At 42.0% G+C, this 21,464-nt stretch overlaps 1 protein-coding gene across 1 annotated transcript in view; it reads right to left on the bottom strand.

Annotated features, from left to right (window-relative positions):
* STAC (SH3 and cysteine rich domain) overlaps positions 1–21,464 on the bottom strand; it is a 195,318-nt gene that overhangs the window by 130,539 nt on the left and 43,315 nt on the right. The window contains exon 2 of the mRNA XM_081933459.1: positions 14,739–15,012. Within this exon, the coding sequence (XP_081789585.1) occupies positions 14,739–15,012 (274 nt within the window). The remainder of the gene's footprint in view (positions 1–14,738; positions 15,013–21,464) is intronic.

The following is a 21,464-nucleotide window of genomic DNA, read 5'->3' on the forward strand; positions in this document are numbered from 1 at the left end:
GTACGCGCTTCCAGCCTTGCTTCCCAGGACTCTGCACCATGCCGTCGACCTGGTGATGCCGCTGTGACCGGATCTCCTGTCACCACCACCCCCTCCCTGTTCTTTGCACTGGCCACACACCTCGCCAGTACTGCTTGCAGCCAGACCCAGCCAGGAGAGCAGTCTCCAAGTAGCTGGCTGGCACTGTACTGATGTGACCCACTGCTTCCAGGATTGCAACATTGAAGGCTCAGAATGGGGGCTTTTTGTGAACGGCTTGAAAATGGGGAGGGGGAATTTTCCTGCTTTTCATTCTGTTCAGTCTGTGCTGAGCTTCAGAATAGGGTGAGGGGCAGGAACCCCCCCCCCCCCATGTTCAAGCCATTTGCAAAAACACCGCATTCCAAGCTTTCAATATATATACACACACACACACACACACACATACCTACCCCAGGATCCAAGGGAAGTACTGGTAACACTGTTAGGCAAGGAGGCATGAGGGGCCAGTCACCCTCCCCTCCCCTCCCCCAAATAAGCATTTTTTTCAGGGGTCAAAAGAAAATAAGACCTGGTCTTATTTTCGGGAAAACATGATAGGAAGCCCCTAAATTTCTTTTCCCTGTTTTTGGAATAAGACAAGATGACAAGCTACTTTTTTTCTGTAAACATGCGCTTAATGAAGTCAAATCTCTGATGTATCTCTTCTGTAGTTTCCTACCCTTCTCAAATTTGAAGAAACAGACATGTTTGTAACCTGTAGTCCAGTACAAGCAGTGTCATCAACTGGAATAGAAGTCATATTAATTAACAGAACAGGATTATTAGATCTAGAAGGAAAATTATAGTGTGGAGATAATTCGGGAAATTCAATTGCTAACATGATGTTGCCAAGAGGAGTAGAGGAAATTATTTCTTTTTTTGTTTGAACCAATATTCAAGTATTAATTCAAGATATTTTATAACAATTTAGTCACCAGAAGAACATTAAATACTAAATGTGTTAAAGCACATAAAAATAGCTATTTACCCCAGTTAATCTTAGTCATACTGACTTTTGAGTGTTCTAAATGCTGCCATGTTTTAGTGTAGTTTCATTGAGGAAAAGCAGAACACCAAAGAATATAAACTATATATAGTTTTGTTTCTTACCATATGTTCTGACTAAAATCAATGATGACATTTCCTAAGTGCCTTTCAATGCATTTTAAGACTGTAAGTTATTGCTGGTATGGCATTACATGAAGGCCAGGAATGAGAGGCCCCAATTCAAAGGTCATTTCTGCAAGACAAATTATAACCTGGACAGTATTTGTGGTACCTCTGCAATATGAGGATGACAACAAACCTAGCTTATTGATTGAAGAGGGTTTGGGGCAAACCAAATAGTATACTATGCTGGGTGACCAAAATATACTGAGTGCCTAGAGGGGGAGATGGCTTATCATTTGGACTTCTCAGGAATATGATGTGTCTGGGCTATGACCAGGTTTGCACTGTTGAAATGTGGTGTGTAGGATAACTACTATGAATTCTATTTATTTTTTTACTTGAAGCTGTTGTGCTAGAACTCTATTTCTACTCTTTATGGCTGCAATTTAATTTGTTAGTGGCACTTTAAAAAGTCACATAAACCATGTTGTGCAATTCATTTTATGCTTGGTCTGAAGTTTCTAAATAATGATGATGATGATGCATTTTTCATACTAAAACATTGCAAAAAACCTAGAATTACAGCTAACCATATCATTTTCTGTGAAAAATTATTGTCCATGGAAGACTTAGAATTATACTAGTATTGGATGAACTCTTGAGCAGTTCCTAATTAAATTGAATTTCAGTTAAAGATCCCTGCTAAACCAGATAAAAAAAATCTACTTAAATCAGCAACCTGTTTCTCAGGCACTCATTATAATCCACAACAAGTACATGGAAGTGATAGTCATCCAGTGATCTTTTTTCAGCACATACTTTTGAAATGGAAGAAAAACTCAGTGCCATTTTATAAGCTAAGTTTGCAAAACATTTCACAGTAGTACATTCCATAATTTATGCACAGCACATTAATTTTTAAAACTGTACTAGTGGTTACTTTCTCTGTGTAGGCCAACAATAATAACAAGTAATAATAGTTGTGGGTAGTAAAAGAATAAATGAAGTTCTTGACTTATATCTTTAGTGATTATTCCACACAGGCAGTACTCCAGAGGTGGGTTCCTACCAGTTTGGACCCATTCAGCTGAACCAATAGTGTTATGCCAGCCTGGGCCACTGAAACTGGCAGTAATCCAAGCTGTCCATGCCCCGGAACCGGTTCCCTCAGTCGCCACTGCTGTTGCCTGCATGTTTTTTTGGATGGAAAAGGGCAGAGAGAAACAGTCTTATTGCCAAGGTACAGGGGTGGAAAAGAAATTCAAACTTCAGCCTCCTGGTGCAGCATGAAGCTTTGGGTGAAGGAGGGAGGAAGGTTGAGCAGCAGTTGAGTGAGGGGAGGGCTGCAGCAGTGGTTGTTTCTCCCTGCTCCTCCACAGCATGTGTTCAAAGGCCTTTTCAAAGTGAAAAGAAGGGCAGAAAAACAAAGTGGAGAGGAGGGGGCAGGAAGCCCCATGCACATGTGCCTCTCGGGCTTTGTCTGTATGCCTCTAAAGTTTAAAAAATGAGGCAAGGGGAGAAAAAGAAGGTGATCAACCAGCTGCTGCTCTGGGAGGATGTGCTCTGTTTGGTCACTTTTGCTTCCTCTCTGTTAAAGCCCGTGCCTTGAAAGAAAAGAGGGGAAAGTCTCGAGCCCTGCAGACGCTGTGAGGGGAATGGCAAGCTCATGGGGGAGGGGGAGAAGAGAGCGACCACAACGAGAAGGGAGGAAGAGGTAGTTGTGTTCTTGACTCTTTCCTCTATCAAGCTTGCGTGCGCACACACACACATACACACAAGAGAGAGGGGGGAGAAAAAGAGAGAAATGAGAAACAAAGAGAGAGATGAAGAGAGAGAGAATGAGAAAGAGAGAGGGGGGAGATAGAAAGAGATATGGGAGAGACAGGAAGAAAGAGGGGGGAAGAGGAAGGGGCAGTTGTGATGTTGGCTCTGTCTTCTATCAGGCTTGTGCATGCTCACACTCACACTCACACACACATACACACACGAGAGAGAGGGGGGGAGAAAAAGAGAGATGAGAAACAGAGAGAGGGATCTTCCCAATGATGGAGATGGGATCCCCTCCTCCTCCTGGAGCCCATGATGAAGGAGAAGCCCTGGCAGCTACAGTGGATGTGGAGGGGTGTGTGCTGCTGTGTTGCTGCCACCTCTTCTTCATCGCTTCCCTCCCTCAAATCGGCTTGCCTGTCTCTTTAAATCATGCCTATTTGTCACTCTTTGTCACGCGTCCCCTGAAATGACCTGTCCTCATTAGAAAATGTTCGTGGCAGGCTCCTCTCAAGGGCTTGAGCAGGACAAAGCAATTGGGAAAGGACTGGTGTGTGTGGGAAAACCAGGTAAGGAGAAAGGATGAATGTCAGTGTTCCAAATACCATGCAAAAGTAAATCAGAGTCCAGAACAGAATCATCCTTAAAGTTCCAATTTAATAATACAGGCATGTTGGCATTGTACTATGAAATTTCAACTTTGATTTACATCCTGAGAGTTCACCCAGTTGAAAGTTCATGATCTATCCCCATACCCCATAATTCATCACATGTTCCAATCATCATCTTCCACGCTGGCATCTACACCCCTCTGCTTCCGGTCAGGTGTCGAGGTGCAGAGACAAAAGATGACCTTGAGCTTCTAGGAAGAATCAAAACAATACATTCCACAATCCTACTCCTTTCTATTCCCCCTCCCAACTACTACACTAATGAAACACATAGGAGATTATAAGAAAGTGTGGCAGGCCAAAGATTCTTAAAGGAACCTCTGCAGGCCTGACAACGGAGGCTTCTCAGCTTACTCTTGCCTCCTAGATATCTTTTCCAGCAGAGGTTCCTGTGTTTGGATGGCACTCCTTTCCCTCCATTTCCCATGGGGGAGGAGAAACCTATGAACTGGTGCTGGAGGGTGGGAATCTGACATCTGTCCAGAGGCTGACAAGCCCAGGAGCAGTGCGCCCGCGAAGCCCAGCTGGGCAGAGGGACGTGGGGCATTCCAACAGAGGAACCTCTACTGGAAAAGCTATCTGGGAGGCAAGAATGAGCCGAAATACCTCAATTTCTCCTCCTTAACTTATTCTCCCCACCCATACACCAATCCTTTCCCAATTGCTTTGTCCTGCTTGGGCCCTTGAGACAAAGAGGTATGATTTAAAAAGTTAGGTGAGCAGATTTTGGGGAGGGAAGCTACGAAGAAGAGGTGGCAGCAACAGCCTTGACACACATGCTTCCTCATCCACCACAGCTGCCAGGGCTTTTCCTTTGTCATGGGCCACAGGAGGAGGAGGGGACCCTGTCTCCCCAATTAGGAAGCTCTGCTGGAAAAGCTATCCAGGAGGCGCAAATGAGGCAAGACTCCACAGGGGAGAAAAGAGAAAGAGAAGGGGGTGGGAGGGAAACAGAAAGAGAGAGAGAAACAGAAAAATAAAGAAAGAGAGGGAGGGAAATAGTGGGGAGGGAGGGAAAGAGACAGATAGAGAGAAGAAGGGGGGAAGAGAGAAGGAGGGAGAAAATGAAGGAAAGAGGGAGGAAAGGGGGGAAAGAGAGAAAGAGAGGGGGAAGAGAAAGAGAGAGGGAAGGAGGGAAAGAGAAAGAGAGGGGGAGAGAAAGAAAGGGGGGATGGAGAGAGAAAGGGAGGGTGGGAAAGTAAGAGAAAAAGAGAGCAGGGAAGAGAAACAGAGGGGGAGGGGAAGAGAGAGGAAGGGAGGGAAAGAAAGATTGAGAAATGATATTACAAAATTTTTCTTTTTTATTGCTGCTAAACGTAATATTTCAAAAGCAGAAAAAGGGAGGCATGAAAATGCATTTATCACATTTTTCTTAGAATAATTAGCTGAAGTCTGCCTTGTTTATCATTATTTTAGTTAGTAAAACTTCATTATTCAGGTTAAATTGCCATGTTGTCACTTTGCGATAAATAAGCGGGGTTTTGGGTTGCAGTTTGGGCACTTGGTGCTGAAAAGATTGCCACCACTGATCTAATCCAAACCACCTGCTCCAGCAGAAGATCCTTACCGAATCACAAAATAGCAGGGTTAGAAGGAGCCTTGGAGGCCATCTAGTCCAACCACCTGCTCCAGCAGGAAACCTTATATTATCTGCATTATTTTGGTGCCTCTAACATAGAGAAAAATTGCCAGAAAGGAGAAGGAGTTTACTAGAACAAAGCTGCCAAGCAGAAGAAGGCAGAGGTAGTCCTTGTCTTATGACCACAATTGAGCCCAACATTTTGGTTGCTAAGCAAGAGTGTTGTTAAGTGAGTTTCACCACATTGTACTATGACATCTCCTGGCTCTAACAGCCATGTACAGAGAAATTGTACCTCGTTGAGTCTTTTGAGGTGAGGAGAGGCCAGGCAAGGTGCTCCATGACGTGAGTGATGTCAAGTTGGCCATGCCCACCCAGTCACATGACCAACCAGCTATGTCCACCCAGTCGCATGACTAACCAGTGACACCCACTAAGTCACATGACTAATAAGCCATGCCATCATCACATGACTAACAAACCACACCCACCAAGCAAGCCATGCCCACAGAACCGGTAGAAAAATATTTGAAACCCACCCATACAGTCCCACTAACCTGAGTGCTTGCACATCTATGCAGCAAATGCGGCACACTAGTGTACAAAACTCAGTGTCTTGTTAATGTGACCCAAAAAGTTAAGAACAGAGATAGACAAGTCAATAAGGAAAGGAATGCTAATGGGAATCAGTAACCTCTGGGCTCTCAAAGGATACAAAGGGTCACATGTTCCAGGTTGCATCTTAGTTTCCTATTGGAACTAGAATCTGAAAGTCACACACACACACACACACACACACATCAGAGTGGTTTTCGCCCAGTATGGACCGGGGTGGGCATACCAGTACCGGAACCGGCCTTACCTTTCTGTATCATTGCCAATGGTGGCCTGGCCATGCCCCTGTACTGGTGTATTCCCCTGGCCTATCTCCGCTCATCCCCTGCCACCCACCCCCTGTCCCACCACTTGGTCACCATTCACTCGCTCACTCGCCCCACCCCTCCACACCATGCTTGCCCCACCCACCTGCTTCCTTTGCCTGCCCAGCCGGCGGGACTGCAGCTGGTGGGCCAAAGGGGCATCGATGGCAAGTGGTAAATGAAGCGAGCACTGGCCAGCATCCTTGCCTTCTTCCTTTGTGAGCTCAGCCAGGGAGAAATCAGGGGGAGAGAGGGAGTAGAAGGCCATGTCTAGCAAAAGCTCGGCTTTCTCCTCCCTCTCTCCCCCTGATTTTTCCCCATCCCATGGCAAGTAAGGAGGCTCTCAAAGAGAACGCAGAGCGGGGGCTTCTTTCACAACAGCCTGCTACCGAAAGAAAGAAAGAAGGGAAGGGACTGGAAGCCTCTTTGGAAGGGAGCTGTGGCAGCCTGCCTATCCCTTTCAGATACTTCAACCCCTGGAAGGGTGGGGGCCAGGAGGGGCCATAAAAGGAGCAGCTGTGAATGGAGGGGAAAAAAGTTGAACTTCTCTCTGCCACAGCATTCAACGCTAAGGTCTGCAGCAGAGAGAATCTGAACTTTTTTCTCTCCCTCCATTCACAGTGGAGCTGCTGTAGCCTCTCCCCCACATGTTCCCTAGTTATGGGTCCAGCCTGATTTGCCCTGCAGTATTCTGGCGGAGGGGTCGTCTGTTTGTGGGGGGCGGTGAGAATTTGGTTGCAAAAACGCCAAGGGGTGGGCAGTCTTGGAGGGACTGTTCATCATTCCCCTTTTCCTCTTAGCCCTGCAAAACCAGGGGGGCAAGGAGGAAAGGGGTCCAAGAAGCCCAGCATCCCGAAGAAGTCTGCGCAGACAGGGTTATGGGCAAAGTGACCTTGAGGATAGAGGGCAGCATTAAGCTCTACATGCCTCAGCTTTGTTAGGGACTTTAGCTAGCCAGTCACCTCAGTCCTGAATCCCACCTTCATCATCAGTGCTCTGTTCAGAGAACCAGGTGGGTAGGAACTGAGACAAGGCAGGTTGTGGAACAAAACAACCTTTATTGGCTAACAAGTAATACACTAACAAGTGAGGCAATGGTAACTCTCTGTGTGACACCTCTTTATATAGCAGCTGTCAGATGGGCCAATCAATGGCGAGGCTACATTCTCCCACCAAGCGCTGTCACAGCCAATGTTCCCTCTAAGCTGCGCGGGTGCACAAAACACAGCACAACAGTTTCCAACTGCCATGCAGTGATCTTTAACATGATGGACTTTAAGCTGCAGGCAGCTAGGAGGCTTCTGTCAGCTGGGCCGGGATATTATAGTGCCTGGACACACCCAGAGGAGGGCGGGCCTTTGGCCAACAGAAATGTGGCTGCACATTCATGATTGGGCTCCCTCCACCGGCGCATGGCTGATTGACAGGGAGGTCATTCCCTCCTGGATCAAAGTTACTGAGGGGGGAAGCAGTGGCAACAGCAATCTCTCCGTGGGACGTGCGGAGCATGCTTCTGTCGCGGTTTGTCGGCTAAGTCCCCATGGCTGGGCTCCCTCTTGGCTCCGCTACCGAGATGTGGATGTGTGGGAGGCGTTCGGCACGCAAGCAAGTGGAAACCCACGTCGGGTGTGCACATGTCTGAATCCAGCCTCTGCGTTCAGAGCATTGGGGCTCAAGGTTTTTTTCACAGGAAGGGGGAGTGGAGCTGGTGCTCCGCAGATTTTATTTGATTTTATTGCTTGAAAAGAAAAAAAAAACAGAGGCTTCTTGGTCCACCTAGACCAGAAACTCAAAATCTGGAAAATTAACCTTGTTTAGGAAAGTTTTGCGCTGATGGAAAAATAGTGTTTTCCAGTGAAAGTTTTTCCTACTTTTCCTTGTTTGCTTTTCTGGCCTCTAATCCTTCTCTTCACTCCTCTTTTCTTTCTTTTTTCTTTCTTTATTTTCTTTCTTTCCTTTCTTCCTTCTTTCTTCCTTTCCTCTTTCTCTCTCTTTCTTTTTTCTGCCTCTTTTTCTTATCCTCCCTCCCTCCTCTCCTTTCCCCTTTCTTTTTCTCTTTCTCCTCTTTCTTTTTTTGTCTCTCTCTCTCTCTCTCTCTCTCTGTCTCTCTCTCTCCCTTCCTTCCTTCCTCCCCCTCCCTCCTCTCCCCTCTTTGTTTGTTTCCTTATGTGCCCCAATTGCTAATCTACATCAATTGGTAAATTATTCATAACTTGCTAATATCACTGCAGACTATTGGATAGTAAGGGGGAAATTATAAAACATATAAAGTAATTCATAATATGGAAAATGTGGATAGAGGGAAGTTTTGATCCTTTTCCCATAGAGAGTCATCCATTGAACTTGAATACAAGTAGTCCTCAACTTACAACAGTTCACTTAATGACTAAAGTTACATCAGCACTGAAAAAAGTGACTTACGGCTGTTCTTCACACTTATGATCATCATCCCCATGGCCACATAATCAAAATTTGGATCTTTGGCAACTGCCTCATATTTTTGATGGTTGCAGTGTCCTGGGGTCACCTTTTGCAACCTTCTACCAAGCAAAGTCAGTAGGAAAGTCAGATTGACTTAACAACCAGGTTACTGATTTAACCGCAGTGATTCACTTAACTGTATGTAGCAAGAAAGGTTGTAAAAGGGCAAAACTCACTTAACAAATGTCTCACTTAGCAATAGAAACTTTGGGCTCAATTATGGTCGTAGATTGAGGACTACCTGTATAGGGAGATTTCTTTACTTAATGGATATTTACATGGTAGAATTGAGTTTCAAATAACACTGATTTTGTTGTTGTCTTGGGTGACATCAATGAAAAAAAATCAGGTGCTCAGGCATGAAAATGTGCTGCTCAAACACTATACTTTTCCGCTCACACTGAAAAAAAATTAGAGGGAACATTGGTCACAGCTCAGCCAATGGGAGGTGCCTTGAACTGGCACGCTCCCGGATCATCGGCATAGCTTTGAGGATGCAACAGGTTTCATACAAATTGTTTTCTGCTTAAGATTCTGTATTTCTTTTGTTAATCTAGTGTTGGATAGAATGTATTCTAAACTATCACCATGGCTATGACAGCAATTCTCTGCCAAGCAGAAATCGTTTATAAGGAATGAAGGTCTATTGCAGTGATGGCTAACCTTTTCGTCCTTGCATGATGAAAGTGAGTGCACGGGTGCTCACACCCATAATGCAATGTGTGTGCAACACCCCCCACTCCCCACACATGTGCATATGACCCCCGCAGTCCATTTTGGCCTAGCAGGCCTCCCTGAAGCCTCCTGGGACCAAAAAACAGGGCATGGGGGGTGCACTGTAACCCCACACAGGGTGGCCATTGTTGGGTCTAGCAGGGCTTCCTGAAGCCTCATGGGACCAAAAATGGGGCTCTCTGCTACCCCCACACTCCCTCACCCCCACACATGCATGCACATCTCCCACATGCATGGCAGAGACCCAAAAACCAGCTGGCTGGTAGGAGGTGCATGCATGGTAGACCTGGGTTGGGCCAATTGCTCACGTGCCCGCGGAGAGGGCTCTGTATGCCACCTGTAGCACGCATGCCATTGATTCGCCATCTCAGGTCTATTGTATCACTAAGACAATGTTTATAAAAATAACTCCTGGTGGTTATGTGGTAAAAATCAATAAATCTTATATCCTTTCAATAAAAAAAATAGAATTAGTTTAAAAAGTGCTGTTTTGATAAGAACGTTGCAACCACACTAAAGATTACAACTATTGTCAGAAGAAATAGAAGCATTTAATAGGAAACACAGCCTCTTCTCCCTGGCCTTAGCTGAAAGTTTTAATGGTATCTGCTGTTGATAGTTATTTTAAAATTGTCTTTTATTGGAATGGGTATTAGGTTTAGGTTTAGGTTTAGGTTTATTTGGATTTATATGCCGCCCTTCTCCAAAAGGACTCAGGGCGGCGTACAACATTAAAAACACACATCACAAAAGTTAAAAAAAGATTAAACCCATTTCCAAAAAGACCAAACCGATTTTTTTAAAGAAACAATACATTTAAAATAAATTAAAATTAAAATTAACATTAACAGGCCAGGCCGGCTTGCTGGAAAAGCCAACATTTTAGGGCGCGTCGGAAGGACCGGAGGTCAGGGATTATGCGAAGCTCCGTGGGCAGCTCATTCCAGAGGGAAGGCGCTCCCACAGAGAAGGCTCTCCCCCTGGGGGTCACCAGCCGACACTGCTTGGCTGACGGCACCCTGAGGAGGCCAACTCTGTGGGATCGTACTGGACAGTGAGAGGCTACTGGTGGCAGTAGGTGGTCTCGCAGGTACCCTGGGCCTAAGCCATGGAGCGCTTTAAAGGTCATAATTAATACCTTGAATCGCACCCGGAAAACAACCGGCAACCAGTGCAGGCCGTCTAAAAGGGGTGTGACATGGGAGCACCTAGGTACCCCCATGACAACCCGCGCGGCCGCATTCTGGACCAGCTGAAGCCTCTGGGTGCTCTTCAAGGGCAGCCCCATGTAGAGAGCATTCAGTAGTCCAGGCGAGAAAGGACAAGGGCACGAGTGACTGTGCACAGAGCATCCCGATCCAGGAAGGGGCGCAACTGGCAAAGCAGGCGAACCTGGTAAAAGCCCCCCCTGGTCACGGCCGTCAGGTGTTCTTCTAAACTAAGCCACGTATCCAGGAGGACTCCCAGATTGCGAGCCTTCTCTGAGGGGGCTAAAATTTCTCCCCCTATCATCAAAGATGGAACAAGATGTACAAATCGGGATGACGGGAACCACAGCCACTCAGTCTTGGATTGATTGATCTTGAGTCTGTTCCTCCCCATCCAGATGCGCACAGCCTCCAGGCATCGGGACATCACGTCGAGGGCATCATTTGGGTGGTTTGGGGTAGAGATGAAAAGTTGGGTATCATCAGCATATTGATGATACCGTACCCCAAAACCACGGATGATCTCGCCCAGCGGTTTCATGTATATGTTGAACAGGAGGGGTGAGAGAACTGACCCCTGGGGCACCCCACAAGTGACGCGCCTGGGGGTCGATCTCTGCCCTCCAGTCAACACAAACTGCAACCGATCCGACAGGTAGGAGGAGAACCACCGTAAAACGGTGCCCCCCACTCCCAACCCCCGAGTCGTCACAGTAGGATACCATGGTCGATAGTATCGAAAGCCGCCGAGAGGTCTAATAGGACCAGGACAGAGGAACAGCCCCTGTCCCGGGCCTGCCAGAGATCATCGACCAACGCGACCAATGCCGTCTCTGTGCTGTACCCGGGCCTGAAACCCGACTGAAACAGATCCAGGTAGACAGCTTCGTCCAGGTACTGGGGAAGCTGACGTACTACAACACTCTCGACAACCTGTATTTTCTCTGTATTTTTGTATGTTTATGTGTTTGTACACATGTTTCTATGTTCTATATGCCCATTGTACGCCGCCCCGAGTCCTGTCTGGAAAGGGAGCGGCTAATAAATTCAAATTTATTATTATAATTTATTAACCTTCGCTACAAAGCGAAGGTTGGAGACCGGACGATAGTTGGCTAAAGAAGCTGGGTCCAGGGAAGGCTTCTTGATGAGGGGCCTCACCACCGCCTCCTTCAAGGCAGTGGGAAAGAACCCCTCTCTCAATGAAGCATTGGTAATTGCCTGGAGCCAGCCTCGTGTCACCTCCCGGGAAGCCGAAACTAACCAAGAGGGACACGGGTCCAGCACACAAGTGGCAGCACTGAGTCTCCCCATAATCCTGTCCATGCCTTCGGGGGCCTCAGGGTCAAACCCATCCCCGATAGTCTCCTCAAGATTCATCCCCGTTGGCTCGCCCGAATCTACCCAGTCAGAGTCCAAGCCTGTCCGGATCTGAGCGATTTTATCCTGCAGATACTGAACAAATTCTTCATCCCTACTCTGCAAGGGGTCTTCCCCAGTTCCTTGGTTAAGTAAGGAGCGGGTCACCCTAAACAGGGCGGCTGGGCAGCATATTAGATGCTGATGAATATTTTAAAACAGTGTTGAAATTGAAATGGTGTCTGCTCTAGGTAGATATTTTAAAACTGAATAGAAATGAAATGAATTTTGATTAAAATTACTGATATGATATGAAACATTTTGTATGGTTTTAATTCCATGAACTGTTGTGGAAAGATATCAGTCCTGTTAATTAGCTAAGATGCAGCTTAAGGAATGCTAAAAAAAAGTAGCTATTAGTGTGCAATAGCAAAAACAGAAGGACTAATCTTAAAGGACTAACAAAATTTTTATGGTATACATCTTTAAAAGATGGTTATGGTAACAGAAAAGCAGAGGAAAGAAGCAGAGTGGTACATATGGCTTCTTATATACAGTCACTAAGATTGTCCTAAATTAACTGTTCAAATTCTAAACCACCAAAGCCAAATCAACTTGGATACTATGTATTGCATTTACTCATAAACTGTAACGCTCACTAATATTCTTGGGCAGAAATTGGAGACCACTTTTAAAAAGTAATGTTCATTGGTGCTCAACAACATTTTTGATGCCTATCAGGATTTCTGCTCCACAGTACTGTGTGTTTAAAATGTTAACCAGCATTTATTTTAAACTCTAAATACTACAGAAAACTTGGAGCAACACAATTTGAGAAAATCAAGGGGAGAATAAGTATGTTTTTCCCGGAAAACAGGAGAAAGCGAGTAGGCACTATAGCTGTCTCCAAGTATTGAAAGGACTGTTTTATAGAAGAGATAGCAAAGTGGAGGAAAGTGGAGCTGATGTCACTGCTAAATGACGAGTCTTCCATAAGCTCTATGGAAGTTCACTGAATTCCCTCTGCCAGAGGATCCAAATGGATCTAAGCCATTCTGTAGGAATGATGAAGAAGAGACCAATACCTCGTCCTTCACAAGGAAATTGCTAACTCCTTGTTGGGACCAGGGAAAGATCTCAACTTAGCAGTGAGGAAAAGACAGACGTGCTATCCAAAGCTGGGGCAGCTTCAAAGAAAAACAGTGTGCTGGCTGCATGAGAAATTTTTAATATTTTAACATCTGTCAGAAATGCCATACATACATGTATGTACATACATACATACAAATACATACATACAAATACACATTCCTTTTTAACATTTTAATTAACTGATTTTCGGTATTCTACTTACTGTCTATAACCAAATAAAAATTTGTTTATTTGATTGATTGATTGTTATGTGATGTGTGAAACATGCCTTCAATCTTCAAGTCCACGAATTGCCCTTGGTATCCCTGTTATTTTTTAGGATTTTAAAGTAGTAATCACCAAGAGTATGTGGTATAGCCCTCTTCTTAACCTCCAACCAATGTTCCCAAGGAGGAAAGGGTCATGATGGAGCAAAGGCTGTCAAGCTCAGAATAGTGAATAGTTGATAAAAGGCAGAAAGCAAAATAAGATCTGAAGGAAGATTTGAGTTCCCAACATATAAAGGTTGACACAGTATTTACAATATCTAGTTGCACATCTGCCATTGCTTTCTATGTTGTAGTATGAGAAACTAACTAACTGTATTTTTAAAAATTAAATCCAAAATGTAACATGCAAAAATAAAATGACCAATCCAACTGGGGTCAGGAGACTATTCATTTACAACATATTTTCTCTTTTTTATCTGTTCATTTTTGAATTTTTTGAATAGATTTGTGTTCTTGCTGAATTTGCTAATTCATCTGAATTCATGCTTTTAAGGCTCTGCATTTGACACAGATGAGAGAGACCTAGCATGCAAATAATGTGTAGAAAATTAAAATGTTTTCCATCTAAGTCACTATAGGAAATAAAGTTCAAGAATAGCATGGCTAATTCATAAATCAATCCATGTTTAAAGCAAAGGTAATTAGATATATGTGTGCAATATAATGGAGATTTCTACTGATAGTGTTGTTGTTCATCAATATTTATCTCTTTCTTAGCTTATTGCTGGCTAGTATTTAAGCATGTTTTCCTCATCATGACTATATCTCCTTTACTGCTGATATACTGAAATCTGGAAAGTTAACTAGATTCTAGAAAGTTGATTCTTAGAATTTCTAAATACAGGTAATCCTCAATTTACAACAGTTCATTTAGAGACCATTCAAAGTTACAACATCATTGAAAAAAGTGACATGACCATTTTTCATACTTATGACCATTGCAGCATCCCCATTGTTATGTGATCAAAATTCAGACACTTGTCAACTGGTTCATATTTATGACCTTTGCAGTGTCCTGGGTTCAATGTGACCCCCTCTTTGAGATCTTATGAGAAGCAAAGTCAATGGGGAAGCCAGATTCACTTAACGATCATACTACTATCTTAACAACTGCAGTGATTCACTTAACAACTATGGAAAGAAAGGTCATAAAGTGGGACAAAACTCACAACAAATGTCTGAGTTAGCAACATAAATGTGCTCAATTGTGGTCATAAGTTGGGGATTACTTGTATAGAAGTTATGATTAGTTTCTCATAAACAGTGATTCCCAGAATATCACTTTTTATATACAAAAACATAAAAAGATTCCAATTTTTTTCATGTAGTTTGAATATATTAAATAAATGCAAAAAGTCAGTTTAAGCACTTCACCCTCTTCCCTAGAAAAGTTGCTTTGTAAAGTAACAAAAACAAAACAAAAAAACACGCAAAAAACACACAAAAAAACATAAAATCTTTCTTACCAACAATCATATGGTTGCAGACATCACAGAATGTGGGTTTTTTGAAAATATGTTCCTGAAAAATGTGAGTCTTGTCTTCTGATTGGAGATGAGTTTTGGTTGGAGTGGAGTTTTGACTTTCCAAATTAGGGAGCTGCCCCCTTTTAGAGGTGATTTCTGATAGCAAATCTACTTGCAACTTTGTGCCACAATTTGTTTGTTGAAAAAAGTTATCTGCACTTTTACTCCTCAAACTTTTGGTCTTGAAAGAAAGTGATCGTTTCAATTTCTGGAGCTGAAAAAAAATTAACAATAGCATTTTTTCCAAAAGGCAGGATTCAGAATACATGGCATGTAACCATTATATGCAATTTCCATTGATATTTAGTGTTCTGGCAATTTCAAGTAACTAGAATTCCAATACAGCCAAGAGACCTTCAATAACAATCACAAACCTGCAATAGAGCCAATCTTGCCTATTTGTTTATTTTTTTAAATATGAGCTTTCAGATGCCATAACATGTTAATACAAGCCATAAAATGTTAATGCAAGCTGGGTAAAAGAAGTTAAAGTCCATCAAAGACCTTTATATACTTTCAAAGCCTATTCTAACCAACATGCTATTTATACAATTATATTTCAGCATCACTAAGACATAGGCAAATCCACACTTAATTAATATGGAAAGACTGCTGCTAATTTGTTCATGGGTAACAGTGGGATAACAGCAAAAGCCCTGTTGTAGTTCTAGCTGTGCTGAAATTCTGAGGGCGCCAGCCTTTTCCCAGATTTGTTTGTTCTTGCATTGGATAGCTGCCAGTTCAAATACTTGACCTCAAAGTAGGTGGGAGGGGGAGGAATACTGAGGGAAATGGGCCACAGAGTTAATAGAGCACTGTGCCTAGCAAGGGGGAAAGAGCACAAGAGGAGGCTTCTTCTAATTTGCTCTGGGTCAAAAAAGGAAGCAGTAATACTGCTGGCAATGTAAGAGGGCATTAAACTTATCTAGTTTAGACACTCAGAGAAATAGGCATTTGAGGCATTACTATTTCAAAAGTTTCAAATCATTTTCTTCAGTCAAATCTGCAATGATCACCTGCATATTTGCCACATTGGATTCAAGCACACTCAATTAGTACACAGACTTCAGGGGCTTGTGAGCTATACTCAGTCTTTAGATACTGTGCAGAGGACTGCATTCCAAAATTGAATGGGATTAACACTAATTTAATTTAAATTAAGGCAAGTAAACTTTACTTTACTTTACTTTATTTGGACTTTTATACCGCCCCCTCTCCCCAAAGGGACTAGTTTCTGCATTTATTTTTAATATAGCATCTCCCTTCTATTTCTTTAAATGTTACCATTTTTGGCAATTTTTGGAAGGGCTTTGAAGAACCAAAGCAAACATCCTGAAGGATGCATGCAGACTTAAGGATTCAGATTTGCACCCAATATACAAGAGGCTATAATGAAATGTCTGTAAGATTTCCTCCCTGCTAATTCAGTGCTACTACTTGGCTAAACTCTTATATTCCCCTCCTGTTCAAAATGATTGTCATTCTATAAACTTTCCGCAAATAAGGACTAGTCTCCCTTTATTTATTTATCAGCACAAATGCAACACAAATGTAACAAAGGCAACATTTAAAAAATGGCTTTCTGCCTGGATGGCTCCTAGGGTGAGCCGAAAGACAGAAAAAAGAAAGCAGTATGCTCCCTCCCATATTTGGGCATACCAGGGGTTGTGACACAATACATACCTATTTCCCTGGCTTAGCTGATAAAGGAGGAGAGCCACTGTGGCTTAGTGCCTAATATGTAATACAGCCCAGGTTCAATTCCCAGCAAGGGTATGGCTAGCTGATGAGAGCTAAATAGCTTGAAATAGCTCTATACTAGTCTCCCATTATTTATTTATCAGCACAAATGCAACGTGTGTGTGTGTGTGTGTGTGTGTGTGTGTGTGTGTATGCTTTTTTGGTAGATTTTCATGGGTGTAGGTATGCTGGTCTTCTTGTATTTGGGTCTTTTCCCATTCAAAAATGAGATTGTCTTGGCAACGTTTCGGTGAGGTCTCACTTGCCATCTTCAGGCTGGTGTTTTCGGCTTCATGTTTGTTTGAGTAAAGCCTTTACTCATTAGACAATCTCAATCTTACACAGGAAAAGACCCGAATACAACAAGATCAGCATATAAAAATTATAATTTTTAAACAAACATAAAACAAACAGACATAGACACACACACAATACATAAAAATCATCCTCCAGTTACGTACAGTATATCGATTGGTTACAAAGCTTGGTGCTTCCTCACAATAGTCCCCGCTTACAGTTTACACAAATTCTCATATCATCAATCCAATATATATGTAAACAATTATTATGATTATTAAACATTCATTTGACTACAACTGTCATTACAGCCTTTTATATAAAATATTCTAAATTTAAAGTAAATCTATATTATGGCATTTCATTACTTCCTCCTAAAATCATCCAATAATATTACATCTTTTTACCATATTCTATATAAAAATTGTTCATATTTAATAACAAAGCTTTTAAACATCCTCTCCATAGTCCTCATTTACAATTTGTATAAAATTTCATATTATCAATCTAGTGTATATAGATGCATTATTATCATTGTTACTCATTTATTTGACTATAACTATTATCACTCCATTTTATATATAATACACTACATTTAACTAAATTTAACTTAATTTTTATTATGACCTTTCATTACATTTTCCTGTATCCTTCCAATAATAGTGCAATTTTTATATCTCTTGCCATTTGAAGTATTAGTGTTCTGGTTATATGGACTTCTCTTAGCAACTTGCTGCTCATTGCGTATCTTGTAAAGACTCTAAACCCTCCATCTGTTCCTTCCATCAGCTTGCCTTTAGTTATCACTGATGCTTCTGCCAAAATTTCTCTCATTAATTCTGTCAAATTTTCTCCTGTTTCTTCTTCTATATTTTGAGGTATGAGATAGAGTTCCAATCCGTTGATCTCCCCTTTCCATATTCCACTCTTGCAATTTCCAACCACGCTCAGTTTACTGCCAATATCAACAATTTTCTTATCTCTTTGTTCTATATTATCCATCTCTTTTCAATGTTCTCTGTTGTTACGAATATTTTTTGAATTTCTAGCATAATCATTAGCAATATTAATGTTTCTTTTTCATGTTGTGCCATTCTTCCAACTTATAAACACTGCCACTATAACATCCAAGGCTTTTTTGTTAAATTTGAAGCATTCATTATAATCTTTCAAGTCAAGAGTTCTTTTCACTCCAGTCCAACTACTGATAATACTTCAAAAGAGCACCTGTATAAACAACCCATCCTCTTCCCATTATCACTTTCAATAAACAAACTCAAAAGCCTTGAAAATGTTCTAAGAGAAAAGAGAAAAACAATGTTTCCAAACCTCCAGCCTCTAAGTGGCAGTGTTACTTCTTTTTTCCTCCTGCTTTTACATCCCTCTTTGTATTCCAAACTTAAGGAGAAAAGTTCTTAAAAGAAAAACAATCCGATCAAGCATTGTAAAAAAAAGAAATTCTTAATCGATAAGTATGAAAAAAAGAATGAAAACTAGAAGAAGAAAAATTAACCAATCCAATTTAAAAAGTAGGAAACATTTGTAAAAATTCCATCCATAAATAGAAAAAATTAAAAAAAGATAACACACTAAGTTTAATTCTGGCTTAATCTCACCGCTTGCTCTCTTCTGTCCTCAAATTTAATTTAACTTCTAGGTTTTTGGGGTGATCTCTTCTCTAATAATAAAATTTATCTCATCAATTCGACATACTTTCACTCCTGCTTTCCTTCTGTTCTGGAGCTGTCCCAACTTCAGCAGCTTCAATGGCTGCTTCTCTGTCGCCAAAAAAAAGAGCTTATCCTGGATCAATCAGGGACTTTGCCATGTCCCTGAGATCAGCAGGATGTGCCCTTCTCTATTACCATCTCTATGGGACGGTTTAGGTCCAAAAGGACCATCCAGTGGCAGAGATATCGACGGTGATCTTGGAGCTCCAAGATTGCACATCATGTCATCGCGACGTCAGCTCCACCCCCAAGATGTAGCAGGTTTCATGGGGTGCTTTTTTCTCAAACCCAATATGGAATCAACTAAAGATTCTGTCTGTGGAGCCCTCAAGGCTCTTTAAAAACCAATACCAAGTCAACTGTAAAAGCCCTTCACTTAAGTTCCACCCAATTCTGGGGAACCAATTGTTCCTGAGAGTCTCTGGATGTAGATGAAGTCATCTAGCATGAAACAAATTGAATATATTGATGCAGAAGCTTCATGACTTCTTGGCACACTCATCAGAAGAATCAGAGGACACAAATTCTCCCCAAATATTATATATGAGAAAAAATATAGAATGCCTGGAAATATTCCAGCCTCAGTGGAAAACAGCAAGGAAGAGGGTAGTAGCTCTTCTGAATGATCCAAATAATTAGGAGTGCTCCAAAAGAAAACCCACAGCTGTAACAAAATTACGTTGGAACAAAGTTTAGATGAAACCATGACTCAAGATATTTCAAATGAAAACTCAGAAAATGAAGTTGATGTTAATAGTTTGCCAAAAGAAATTATTGTTGTACAACCAGAGCTAGTACTTAATGATGACAAAGATGACTTTAAAGGACCTGAATTTAGGGACAGAAATACTACTAAATTAAAACCAGAAGCAGCAAAATGAATTGTTCAGTGAAGTTGATGAATTTTTTTTAATTTCAAATAAGGAGAAGACAGGTAATTCAAGACAATTTACAAGACACGCTGTCAGCGTTCCAAATATCATGCAGAATTAAATCATTGTCCAAGGCAAAGTAGTCCTTAAAACTCCAATTTAATAAGACAGGCATGTTGGCATTATGCTGTTGAAATTTCAACTCTAATGTACATCCGGTGAATTCACCCAGTTAAAAGTTCATCATTTATCCCCACACCCCATAATTCATCACATGGTCCAATCTTCATCTTCCACGCTGGCATGTACACCCCTCTTCTTCCGGCCAGGTGTCGAGGTGCGGAGACAAAAGACGACCTTGAGCTTCTAAGAAATCCATAACAATACATTCCACAATCCTACTCCTTTCTATTCCCCCCTCCCAACTACTATACCAATGAAACAGCATAATATATATATATGTTTTAATTATGTGGCAGGCCAAAGATCCTAAAAGGAACAGAATTACAGGCCTGACACACGCCTTGTAAAGAGGCATCTGTTAAAAAAAAGCAAGCATGAGGTTTCAAAGAAAATGTGTTGAAAAGAAAACAGAATGTTTCATCTGTAAAAGACAATAGGAGCTCTTCAGGAAAGCGAAGCAAACTTTGGGGGAAATTACGGAATTTATCCTCTGATGATACAGGAAGTTCCCAAAGCAAGAACAAAGTAGTGAATTCTTAGATGAGATAAAGAAAACTAAAAAAGAAATCATAAATGAGAGAAAGACCTTTGAAAGGAGGAAAAGTGATTCCTTGTCTGAAATTGAGAAGCCTTCTCCTGAAAAAGATAATTGGAGTGCTTCTGGTAGTATCAGAAAGAAAGAAAAAGACTTGAGGAAGGACCTTAAGAGGGAGAAACTCCAAGATAATGTTTCATATACTGAGAAATCTCCCCAAATGAAGAGGTCTGTGACCTGTTGGATGACAATTTAAATAAAAAGAGAAAAAAAGAAAAGCCCTAAAAGGAGGAATTAAAAACAACTACCAAGAAGTGAGTTACTATTGTTTCCTGATGAAGACTGATGAGGAGAAAAAGAGGAAAATGAGAGGGACAGCCAAGAAGGGAAATAGCAACGGTAAAGAGACAGGAAAACAAGCTTTAAAAACCCCAAGGACACATCTGTCAATACTGCTGCCACATGCTGAAAATGAAAATTTTAATTCAACAGGCAAAGAAAGCAATGATGAGCAAAAAATAAAACCAGTAACAGAAGGTTTGTCGGTGAATTGAAAAGTGGGTTTTTTTCAGTCTTCATGAGATGAAGGAGAGCATAAATCTGCAGCTGTGCCAAATGGAAGAAGAGGAAGATGACACTGATAATCCCAAGAATAGGTATGATTCCATCCGTAAGGACTTTAAAAAGATTATAACACACCCTAAGTATGGGCACAACCAGAGCAACAAAACAGCAAGCAGGTTGTAAAAACCAGAAGTGCCTGCCTTGTACAGACTTGCTCACAGGCTTTCTGCCAGCTTGCACAAGAGGCCTTGTGGTAGGTTAGAGGGTGGATCTCAGTTGAAGTCTGGAATGTTACTAACTTCCCTGTGAGATTGAAAGATTGGATTTTGTTGGGACAAGTGAACCACCCACCCTTGTCATACTGCTCGATACAGGAGAAAAGACTGAGGGTGAGATTTCAATAGGTTCTATTCAATTCTACCAGAAGAACACATAGCCACCCTCAGAGTGGCAGGAGAGGGCTAGAGACAAACTTGGGAGGTGGCGGCACCTGTTCTCAAAAGACAAATTTAATGTGGGGTGTGCTGTGCTAGGAGCGCTCAACATTGAAAGATGTCTTTCCAAGAAAAGTCTTGGTGGATCCCCTTAAATGACTTAGATGACCGCAGAGAGATTGTAGCAGAATTGTACTGGAATCATCCAAAAATCTCAGAGCCCTACATCTCTCCCATAATAGTAGACTGGAAGAAGAATTTGTCCCTGAGGATGTGCATAGATTACCATACCATCAATTGGAGGCCCATTC

This window comes from Natrix helvetica (genome assembly GCF_964273705.1).
Source record: "Natrix helvetica genome assembly, chromosome: Z".
NCBI lineage: Eukaryota > Metazoa > Chordata > Lepidosauria > Squamata > Natricidae > Natrix > Natrix helvetica.